The 11,871-nt window shown below is 50.2% G+C and overlaps 1 protein-coding gene across 1 annotated transcript; it reads left to right on the forward strand.

The window, feature by feature from the left end:
• Positions 1 to 314: 314 nt before the first annotated feature.
• On the forward strand, positions 315 to 4,083 carry POMC (proopiomelanocortin). The gene is made up of 2 exons (XM_033176384.1): positions 315 to 505; positions 3,293 to 4,083. Exons 1-2 carry the CDS (start codon positions 374 to 376, stop codon positions 3,914 to 3,916), a joined length of 756 nt encoding a protein of 251 aa, XP_033032275.1. The 5' UTR covers positions 315 to 373; the 3' UTR covers positions 3,917 to 4,083.
• The last annotated feature ends 7,788 nt before the right edge of the window (positions 4,084 to 11,871 follow it).

Genomic DNA, 11,871 nt, shown 5'->3' on the forward strand with positions numbered 1-11,871 from the left:
ACATTAAAGTAATTGTCTCTCTTTGGGCTTCAATTTTCCCATCTCTCATGGGAGGGGCAGAACCAAGCAATCCCCAAAATAGCTTCCAGCCTTAACCTTTTTAGGCGTCTCATTTTAATAGAAGACAACAGGGAAATGGCCACAGTTTACCCAGGTCCATTTCTTCCTCCTTACCACAACTTACACCACCACCCTACTACACACCTCCTTTCTCAGCATTGCTCCTGTCCTTAAAATGCCTTTAACTCCACAAGAGAGTGTGTTGTTAATGTTGGCTCAAGGTCCTTCCTGGTGAGTGGCCAACATTGTTTTGCTCCTTGCAGGGGTCCCACCAATCTTGTTTGCTTCTGCAGTGCCTCAGCCTGCCTGGAAGATGCCGAGATCGTGCTGCAGCCGCTCGGGGGCCCTGTTGCTGGCCTTGCTGCTTCAAGCCTCCACGGAAGTGCGTGGCTGGTGCCTGGAGAGCAGCCAGTGTCAGGACCTCACCACGGAAAGCAACCTGCTGGTACGTGGGCCATGACTGCCATCTTGGCTTAGACATCAGATGGGACTGGAGCTGGGAAAGCTCAAAAGAAAGGGGTGTGGGGAAAAGGAAATTCATTCCCAGTGATAGGCGTGATTCAACCCAGGGCAGGAGCGAAACTTTGCAGTGAAGTAAGAAACGGGAGAAGGAATGAGGGAAGGAAGCAGCTTCAGGGAGAGGGGTTGAGTCCACAATTTCTGCTTAGTTATCCTTACTTCCTGCCCCATCTTCTATGGAGCCTTGAACCCCTTAAGCTAGAGATGGTGCTATAAGAACAATAATTGCTCCCTCAATCTCTTCTGTACTTTAAATCTTTAGCTTCCCAAACTATTCCTTTTTAAGAAGCTCATATCACTTGCCATTTTCATTCCATATTTCTTACCCTTTTATCTACTACCAGTTGCAAAACCAGCCAGGTAGTTCTTCAAATCATCTCTGGAAGAAGGAAAAACCAGGGGACCGTTTTTTTTGTTTGTTTGTTTTTTGTTTTTTTTCCTGTAATTTGTGCCAAATGTCTCATGCTACTTCTGGAGGACTGGCCTTCCCCATGTTCCCCTGCAGTCTTTCCAGAGCATGTGAAGGCCCGTTGTGTCAGATAGGAGCTCCCTCCAGGTCACCACAGGGTGTATGTATCTGCGTGTGTGGGGTGTGTGTGTGTGTGTGTGTGTGTGTGTGGTGGGGGGCATAAATGAGTAATGATGCCAAATCCAGAGATTAAAAGGCACACTGAGACCAGGCAAGATGGCTCATGGCTGTAATCCCAGCACTTTTGGATGCTAAGGTGGGAGGATTGCTTGAGCCCAGGGATTCAAGACTAGACTGGGCAACATAATGAGACCCCCATTTCTACAAAAAATAAAAACGTTAGCCAGGTGTGGTGGCATGTGCCTGTAGTCTCAGCTACTTGGGAGGTTCACCTGAGGCCAGGAGTTGGAGGTCACAGTAAGCTATGATTATGCCATCGTACTTCAGTCTGGGTAACAGAATGGAACCTTGTCTCAAAACAAACAAAACAAAACAAAACAAACAAAACAAAGAAGCAAACAAAAAACCCACACTGTTATTATCAGTGACTGGGATTTTAATCCTGTTACCATCACCTGGCAGGTGCTGAGGGTGGAATGTACATAATTACATTCTGTGTATTTTGTCAATGCAGAAGCTGAGTTAAGGTGAAGATAGAATGAGGTCCTCAAAGACACAGACCAATTTTCATGTGTAATATAAAATAGAAACGAAGAGTCCAGGGAATTCTGTGAGTTCCAGTTCAGAAAGACTCAAGAGTCTCTTGACTTGAGACACCCACTGCACAGCTCACCAGGGAGGGCGCACTGGACACAGTCAGGACACATGGGTTCTAGTCCCAGTCGTGAGCTGTGGGACCTTGACCAGGTCCTATCATCTCTCTGAGTCTCCTGTTTCATTATCCATCCAGGAGAGGGGAGTGTAAGTTAGTTTTTTCCATTGTTAACATTCCACAGAGTTGTAATTCTAAACACCTGGAGTCAGCAATGTCCAGCTCAACAGAGTGGGTAGAATCCTTTTATTTTCTCCTTTGTTATTCTCAAGTAAGAGAGCAGCCAGTGAGCTTTTCATCTTTTTATCACTGAAAACTCAAGGCTGCAACCTACGCAGCCATTTTCCTAAGCAAATATGTACCACAATTGAGTCCTCCAGGGACAAGGAGCAGAGACACAGGTTCCACATAGGTGGAAATAACCCGAGCTTTCCACCCCTCCCTCCAGTCAGAATGAGATTACAGGGAAATGAGCTTGCCCCAGAGCTCACTGGGGTATCTCTCAGAGATCAGCTCAGAAGTCGTGAAAGAACCAAGGTGCAGTTTTGGAGGCTTAGTGCAGAGATGGAGCTGGGGTAGGGCATAAAGTAGGTTTTCCATCACTGAGGTAAGGTTGGGGCATTATTTAAAATATGTTTAAAAATATGGGCCTTAGTAGCCAGACTTCTATCACGTGGAGAGATTATCCCCCAAATTTCAGCCCCACTCCCCTCCTGGACTTGAATTAAACCATATGTATTTATTCAACTTTTTTTTTTTTTTTAAATGAGATGGAGTCTTGCTCTGTTGCCCAGGCTGGAGTGTGGAGTGCAGTGGTGTGATCTTGGCTCACTGCAGCCTCTACCTCCCGGGTTCAAGTGGTTCTCCTGACTCAGGCTCCTGAGTAGCTGGGATTACAGGCGCCCGCCACCACACCCAGCTTATTTATTTATTTATGCTAGAGATGGTATTTCACCATAAATTGGCCATGCTGGTCTTGAACTCCTGACTTCAGGTGATCTGCCTGCCCTGGCCTCCCAAAGTGTTGGGATTATAGGCATGAGCCACTGCGCCCTGCCCTCAATATTCATTAAGCGCCAACAACTACCACCTGTCTGCCTTTCCTGGCGCCACTCCTTTATGTCAGGCATATAACAATAAGACTTTGGTCCTATTCACAAAAGCTAGGAATGGGTAGATGGCTAGACAAACCACGGAATGGGATGGGGAGTTTGTTGCAGTTGCCAGGCAGAAGCATGCAGGGAATGGGACAAGAGAGTCGGTGGCAAGATCTTAGATGCCCACGAGTGCCAAGAAAGCAGGTGGGCAGACCTGCTCTTTAGGGAAGCCTGGACGCTTGACACGCCGGACACTACGCCCTGTGTCCCCGGCACGTGGTGAGGGCAGCCAGGGCCTAGGTGCAGTGACGCGCACAGTGGCCGGGCAGGGGTGCAGGGCACGGGCTGCCCTCATGCCCTCGCGTCTTCCCCCAGGAGTGCATCCGGGCCTGCAAGCCCGACCTCTCGGCCGAGACTCCAGTGTTCCCGGGCAATGGCGACGAGCAGCCTCTGACCGAGAACCCCCGGAAGTACGTCATGGGCCACTTCCGCTGGGACCGATTCGGCCGACGCAACAGTAGCAGCGGCAGCGGCGCAGCGCAGAAGCGCGAGGACGTCGCGGCTGGCGAAGACCGCGGCCTGCTACCTGAGGGCGGCCCCGAGCCGGGCCCGCGCGAGGGCAAGCGCTCCTACTCCATGGAGCACTTCCGTTGGGGCAAGCCGGTGGGCAAGAAGCGGCGCCCGGTGAAGGTGTACCCCAGTGGCGCCGAGGACGAGTCGGCCGAGGCCTTCCCCCTGGAGTTCAAGAGGGAGGTGACCGGCCAGCGGCCCCGGGCGGGGGATGGCCCCAACGGCCCTGCCGACGACCTGGAGCACAGCCTGCTGGTGGCGGCCGAGAAGAAGGATGAGGGCCCCTACAGGATGGAGCACTTCCGCTGGGGCAGCCCGCCCAAGGACAAGCGCTATGGCGGCTTCATGACCTCCGAGAAGAGCCAGACTCCCCTGGTGACACTGTTCAAAAACGCCATCATCAAGAACGCCTACAAGAAGGGCCAGTGAGGGCACATCGGGGCCCTGGGGCTACCCTCCCCGGGGAGGTCGACCCCAAAGCCCCTCGCTCTCCCCTGCCTTGCTGCCTCCCAGCCTGGGGGCGGTGGTCGCGGCAGATATTCAGCCTCTTAAAGCTGTCTGTAGTTAGGGAATAAAACCTTTCAAATTTCACATCCGTCTCTGACTTTGAATGTAAACTGTGTGAATAAAATAAAAATACGTAGCCGTCAAATAACAGCAGCACGGGTTGGAGAAGCACAGTGGTTTCCATTCGGTAGGATATTTCCCGGGACGTAGTGAGCGTGTAAGGAAAATGTGCTTCCTCCCCCTACCCCCAAATGGATCTTCAAGGGATCAGGTAGTTTGGGTGAAGGCTCAGGGTGGCTCCAACACCTCCAGGATGGCCGTATTTTCCACACACTCCACTGAGTGGGAGACTGCTCTGCTAGCACACGTGCAAAGGCAGGATTCCTGCAAGAGTGACCCCGGGCGCTCAGGGGCTCCCCAGCTCCTGTCCACCTCCAAAAGCCAGTTGTACAGGTTGAGGCCTACCCACGCCTGGGAGGGCTCTGGACTGTCATGTGAGAAGTCTTTGTAATGTCTCCGGGGAACTGAGTCCTGACGGCTCCTGGCAATCCATAGGACCTTAGGCAAGTCTCTGAACTTCTCCAAAATTTAGTTCTGTCATCTATCCCTCTCTTCCCAGTATGAGGGTTATTGTAAAGATTAAAGGAGAAAATGGACAATCTTTTCATCACAGAAGCTAAGTGTGAGAGCTGAGAGTTGGTATCAATTCCAATTTGCACTCCCAGGCTACTCACAGATACGCTCAAACATACCGTCTGTCTCACACACACTCATGGAGACACACGTCTGTTTTAATACAACATACTCTACACAGTTGCTTCTTCCAGGCCCTAGGGCTTAAGCCCTGACTGAGGCCCTCTGATCTCTCCTATGCCCAAGCTCCTCCCTCCCCACATGTTTCAGCTCCAACCCTTCTCCTCATCCTTAGTACTTCCCCCAGGCCTCTCTGATAACAGCTTCCTAACCAACCAGTCTCCTAGTCTCCAGCCCTCTCCCCAGCCCATCATATATGAATTCTTCATATTAGTGTATACAAAATCTTGCTTTCCCCCACAGCCCCAGACTCGAGCCCCCACCCCAATTTCTGTCAATTCCAAACTACTAAGCATGGTGGGTAGGGCCCTTGTAGATGGGCACTCTCTCTTTACCAAACCCTGCTTCCCAAGCCTCCCCAGATGAAGGCGCTGCCTCACACTTGCTGGTCTCCTCACAGGCCTCGCATCCTCCTATACCCTCTGCCTGGAATCCCCCACCCTCCACTGCAATTTTGTTGTTGTTTTTGAGGCGAAGTCTCGCTCTGTCACCCAGGCTGGAGTGCAGTGGCGCAATCTCAGCTCACTGTAACCTTTGTCTCCCGGGTTCAAGTGATTCTCCTGCCTCAACCTCCCAAATAGCCGGGATTACAGGCATGTGCCACCATGCCCAGCTAATTTTTGTATTTTTAGTAGAGACAGGGTTTCACCATATTGGCCAGACTGGTTTGGAACATCCTGACCTCATGTGATCTGCCCACCTCGGTCTCCCAAAGCGCTGGGATTACAGGGGTGAGCCACCGCCCCTGGCTCCCCTACCATTTTGAATGCAACTCTCTTTTTCAGTATGAATTCAGGTTCATGTCCACCTTTGTGGGGCAAGTGATGCCCTTTGCCGGGTGCCCTGTTCATTTTCAGTGTTTCTGCCGTCAGCCCCTTCCACACTAGAGGGCGTGCTGTCCGGCTTGGATGGCAAGTTCCTTGCTGCATCCGTGCCTATCTTCTCTCAGGAAAATTCCAAGCTCTGCAAGGGCAGAAGCCAGGTGTGTGTTTCTTTTGTATCTCCCCATAGTGCTGTCACAATGCTGGGACCACAGATTTGCACATTTACATGCATTTACAATTCACATGAGACTTACCACATAGAGATGCACACATACATGTCAAATGCATTAGATAGACCAGTGCAGTATGGAGCAAAGCCAGCTGGGAAGCCTCTGTGTGTGGCGCTGACATATGCACCCCTTGTTATTTTGATGCTCTGGGAGTTCACAATGAAAAAATAATTGGGAATTCTCCCTGTGTAGTTTTGATATGTGGTGAGTCAGAAAGCCAGATTCTTTTTTTGTTTTTGAGACAGGGTCTCGCTCTGTCTCCCGGGCTGCAGTGCAGTGGTGCAATCTCGGCTCACTGCAACCTCTGCCTTCCGGGTTCAAGTGATTTCCTCACCTCAACCTCCCGAGTACCTGGGAGTACAGGCGCCCGCCACCACACCTGGCTAATTTTTGTAGTTTTAGTAGAGATGGGGTTTTACCGTGTTGGCCAGGCTGGTCTCAAACTCCTGGCCTCAAGTGATCCACCCATCTTGGCCTTCCAAAGTGCTGGGATTATAGGCATGAGCCACTGCACCTGGCCAGAAAGCCAGATTCTTAAGACAAGATGGTCCCCAGTATGGCTTACATGGAATGTGCTAGAATGAATAATGGCCTAGGCCTTCCTAACAGGATGCTCCCATGCTGGGCATGCTGGGCCTGAGGTTTCCTTCTTGGTAGCCTCCTTTCCTCCGCACCTTCTCCCTCTGAGACAGGTAAAGCCATGGTTGGTGGAGGTGGCTAAATGTCAGTAGTACACTGTTGGTATTTTCAGATCGCATTTGCTTCTCAAACAAACCATTTGCTTTAAAGAAATCAAACAGGCTGGGCGCGGTGGCTCAAGCCTGTAATCCCAGCACTTTGGGAGGCCAAGACGGGCAGATCACAAGGTCAGGAGATCGAGACCATCCTGGCTAACACGGTGAAACCCCGTCTCTACTAAAAAATACAAAAAACTAGCCGGGCGAGGTGGCGGGCGCCTGTAGTCCCAGCTACTCGGGAGGCTGAGGCAGGAGAATGGCGTAAACCCGGGAGGCGGAGCTTGCAGTGAGCTGAGATCCGGCCACTGCACTCCAGCCCGGGCGACAGAGCGAGACTCCGTCTCAAAAAAAAAAAAAAAAAAAAAAAATCAAACAGCCATGTGGTGACAACATTAACCTTTATTTGAAAAGGGCATCATGACGGCTCACTGGGAGATTGCGACTAATAGTCCTAGAGAATGATTTTGCTAAGAGTCCTTCTTCCTACACTTCCCCCCACTCCCCCTTTCCCACTTCCCTAAAATAAAACTAATCAATTCAATGGGTTTAAAATACAGAAAACCGCCACAGGCACTAATTCTGTACTCACATATAAATACACAAGCTATTATATACACATATTGTCAACTACAAACTATACTACACACACATGCACACACACACTCAGCCAGGTTGTGAGGCTCTAAGTGGACACAGACACATTACGAGGTATGGGCTGCAGCATTTGTGGATTCATAACTCTGCCTCCACGTGCCAGAAATCAACAGTCATGGGGGTAGAGCTTGGAAGAGGAAGGTGACTGGCTTGGGTGGCCCCATGGTCCCCTGAAGGAGAGGAGATCTGGCCAGCCAGGCTGGGGCTAAAGGGAGCACAGAAAACTGGCTTTGGCCTCAGGCCCTTCCCGCTGCCCTCCTGTCCCCGCCCTCCTGTCCCCCCGCCCTCCTGTCCCCGCCATACCCAGCTAGTCAGGCTCTAGGATGGGCCCATCATGACTATCCTTCTGCCGTCTTCAGACCTAGGCCAGATTTGGGGTAAGGGGCCACTCTAACCAGAAGATTTCTAGGATTAATGGGATGAAGAGGCAACACGTAGCCCTAAACTTTTCCCCAGGTGTGAGGGAGATGCCTGGTTTCAGCAAGACCTGCCTGCCAAGGTCTGGGGTCACAGGAAGTGGGCCTGGTCTGCCCTGATGATGACATCTCCCTGTCTACCTTTAAACCTAGTATCTACCTAACAGCCCAGGTTAGCCCTTTCCCCCAGGACCCCAACCGGCCAGCTGCCATTTCCTGGTCATGAAGAGGAACTGGGAAAAACAGACTCACATTTCCAGGGCATTCTCTGTCACCAGGTCAGGAGGCCTGGGGACAATGGAATGGAAACTGCAAGGCCTCACATCCCAGGGTCCCCAGAGGAGCTCAGAGGTCTGGCCTGAGCTGTTCAGAAGAACTCCTGGCTAGTCTGATTCTGAGTCCAGCTGAAACGTGTTCTATGGGATCTAGAATACCCAGGGCAAAAGGCGGTATATCTACGACACTTGTGCTTCTTCAAGTACTTTAGTGGGTCCAGACCTCCTCTTTTCCTGCTCATTCATTTATATTTGTATATGAGAAAGGGGGTTGGACAGAGTGGAGTATCTGAGGACTTTCCTAGGTCTTCTGACCTGCTCAGGCTCCTTCTATAGTGAGAAGGCTGTTCAGGAGTTAAGAAACCACTGATTTCTACTTTTCAAAGAGGGAAATGGAAACAGGCACAAGGCGCTGGGGACTCCAAGGAAAGGAAAACAGAGGGAGCCTCGGGACCACACTGGTGCTTTCTGCCGATCTGCTTCTTATCCATTCACCTGACTCCACCAAATTAACAGAACTTCCAAATCTCAAATACATTCCTGCCTACTCAGTAGGCAGAGTCCTGACCAACGCTAGCCCTTCCCTACAGAGCCGGAGTCTTTGGGCTTTGGGAGCAGCTGGTCTCAATGGGCTTACTGACTCCTCTTCGCTTAAAATCACAGCAGAGAAGGGTGGCAAAAAGGGGCACAAGGCAGTGCCATCAGCCTCCGGGGGCTTGGAAGGCAGGACTCACTGATGCTAGGCCAAGGGCTGGGGTGCTTCCCTCCCCTCTGGATCCCGTCAAACTGCTTTGCCTGTCTCTCAGGGCCTGTGCTAGGGTGAGGAGATTACCTACTATCACACTCACCTTCACCTTTCTGATTCTGGCCTACTTGGCCAGAATCCAGGTTCTACTCCATGTCAGCAGACTACCCAACACTCTACTGAGTGTAAGTTTAAATGAAACTGAGAAGAGGGCACTCAAAAAATGACCAGTTCTTCAAAAGAAGCACTTTTTTTTTTTTTTTTGCCAAGCAGCAGTGATGGAAAGGAAAAGCTAGATGGAGAGGTAACAGCAGAGTCTAAGCAGCAGGAACCTGCACCTTTTCTGTCTCTCTATTCACAGGATGAGGATGAGGGGCAGAAACAACTGAGTGGACCTGGGGGTCTCTGGTTCTAATGCTGGCTCTGGAAAGATGCTCCAGGGAGGCGACTGCCAAGTCACAGAACCAGCGTTCACAGACAGTGCTCCGGATGAAGCTGCCACTGGGGAGCCGTAATGTCAAGTAGGCCCAAGAAACAGCGGGTCTCTCACCCAAGCTGGGCCCAGGATAAAACCTGGGAGGAGCCAGTGAGGAAAGAACATGTTTGTGAATGAAGATTTCAATTTTCTTTAAAGTTTTTTTAAAAGGTTAGTTGCTGTCAAGTTTGAGTTAATTCAAAGGTGGTTTTTAAATACAGAAATATTAAAGAGAAGTCTAAGTTCATGCTTGTAAAATTGGGTTGAGCATAAGCCAAAGACCATAAAATACAGCCAAAAAGCCTTGGGGGTGCAGGAGGCTCCATGCCTGGGCCCTGCCCTCAGGCCATTCAGAAGCCGTGTGCTAAGCCGGGCGCGGTGGCTCACGCCTGTAATCCCAGCACTTTGAGAGGCTGAGGCGGACGGATCGCTCGAGATCAGGAGTTCGAGGCCAGCCTGGCCAACACGGTGAAACCCCATTTCTACCTAAAACACAAAATTTGCCTGGCATGGTGGCACATGCCTGTAATCCCAGCTACTCAGGAGGCTGAGGCAGGAGAATCGCTTGAACCCAGGAGGCGGAGGTTGCAGTGAGCCGAGATTGAGCCACTGCACTCCAGCCTGGGCCACAGAGCAAGACTCTATCTCAAAAACAAAACAAAACAAAACAAAACAAAGCAAACAACAACAACAAAAACAGTCTCCACAATAATCCCATATTCCTCTCCATGGTCCATCCATACCTGCCCTGTCCTCTCCTCCCTGGATCTGGTTACCCCAGGTGAACCACAGAGACCTACCTCTGGAAGCTGTGGTGACAAGTAACTGTTAGGTTGGTCATTCTGGTGTCCAGAGTGTTTGACAGGGGAAGAGATGCTCCCTATGGCTCCCCTGGGGCCTGCTTGACACTCAGCTCTGCTTTTTAGCCCTGAATTCTGTCCGTGGGTCATATTTATCGTTCCACACCAACTCCAGCCCTGATGTTCACCATGGCCATGGCTTTGGCCCTGGGCATTCCAGGAAGTTTCAGTACCACCGTGAACTTCATAAGGCAAGTGAGTCAGTCCTCCCACATCAGGTATCTGAAGCCCCCATGTGTACACATTCACACACGCGCACGTATACATAAACACATGCATACACACCCCTGGACCCCTCCCACCATATACACACACATGTAGTACATGTAGTCATAAACATGCACACACACTTCTGGAGACCCCATGTGTACACAGTCACACTCACATGTGCATACAGACATAAACACATCCATGCACACTTCTGCAAGCCCAGGCTCAGGTCCCCTGAACATGCGTCTACATTTCAGCCATGCTCTCCCAGTCGTGTTTCCAAAATTAAACATGGCTCTCTCCTCTCTTGTCCTGTTTCTAAAAATTCAGTAAGACATATGTTTACCAAGAGACAGACACATTAAAGGCTTGTGCTGTCTTTGTCATTTTTCCTTTTTTTCTTGTTCCTTTATTCTGTTGCTAAGATGATTTAAAGGATGTTCAGGCATTATTCTCACTACCTGTAGCCCTTGGCTGTGGTACGATTTTTCCTTTGTGGTGGAGGTCTGCATTCTGGACTCTGGCCTAACATGATCTCTATGGAATGCAGGTCAGAGCCACAATCAATCTGGGCAGGCACAATAACCATGTTCTGACTCCATTTATTACTTTCTCAAGGGCAGAAATTGATGGGCTATTGTGATATCCAGTTTATAATAACCTCATTTGAAGCAGGGTCAATGGGCAGCAGGCAAGCGTAATGTCTGGGTGCAGAGGGAGTTCTCAGAAGAAGTTTTTAAAATTATTATTTATATACATATTTTAAATAAATAGAGATGAGGTCTTCCTATGTTGCTCCGGCTGGTCTCAAACTCCTGGGCTCAAGTGGTCCTCCCACCTCTGCCTCCCAAAGTGCTGGATTACAGATGTGAGCTGCCGCACCTGGCCTGGAAGACGTTTTTAAGCATTGCCCATTTTCTTTCTTTGTTGTCGTAGTCTAATTAATTTGGAACAGCTTGTACTGTGCTGGATGCGACTCTCTTAAGAACAATAAGTAACATGTAAGGTTTTTTTCTTTTATCTTTTTCCTATAAGAAAGAGTAAAATCAGTATATGGTAAGAACAAAATCAAATCCATAGTGAGCTTAGGGGGACTTAAGGCTGAGACTGGGGAATGTGGCTGAGGATATCTCTGCAGAATGAGGATTACAGAATGGTCCATCCCAAGTAGGACCCAACATCTCCTAGCATTGACTGCCTCCAAAGATAACCTGGTCTGGACACTGCCTCCAGGGTTAGGAGTTTTTATCAGACCTACGTCAGTCACCCAACTACAAGCACTGGGGAGGGCACAGCAAAGGGTCTGTCTGGGTGCCCAGTGGCCCAGGTCACCATGCCACCAGCCCAGAGGGAAATGATAGGTGGTTGCGGGGGTTCTGCTGTGGGCGTGCTGTCCCTGAAGAGAGCACAGACTTCCCTGAGATTCTACCAAGATTTTCTTTATTCTGTCTTTAAGAGACAGGATTGCCGGGCATGTGGCTCACACCTGTAATCCCAGCATTTTGGGAGGCCGAGGCAGGCGGATCACTTGAGGTCAGAAGTTTGTGACCAACCTGGCCAACATGGTGAAACCCTGTCTCTCCTAAAAATACAAAATTTAGCCAGGAGTGGTGGCACATGCCTGTAATCCCAGCTACT

This window comes from Trachypithecus francoisi, unplaced genomic scaffold, assembly GCF_009764315.1.
Source record: "Trachypithecus francoisi isolate TF-2019V2 unplaced genomic scaffold, Tfra_2.0 Lachesis_group17, whole genome shotgun sequence".
NCBI classification, from domain to species: Eukaryota; Metazoa; Chordata; class Mammalia; order Primates; family Cercopithecidae; genus Trachypithecus; species Trachypithecus francoisi.

What these genes read in the sequence shown, in the direction of transcription:
- POMC (XM_033176384.1), top strand. Translation starts at nt 374, where the DNA reads ATGCCGAGATCGTGCTGCAGCCGCTCGGGGGCCCTGTTGCTGGCCTTG. An exon ending in CCACGGAAAGCAACCTGCTG is followed by an intron (nt 506 to 3,292) that starts GTACGTGGGCCA and finishes GTCTTCCCCCAG; the next exon opens with GAGTGCATCCGGGCCTGCAA.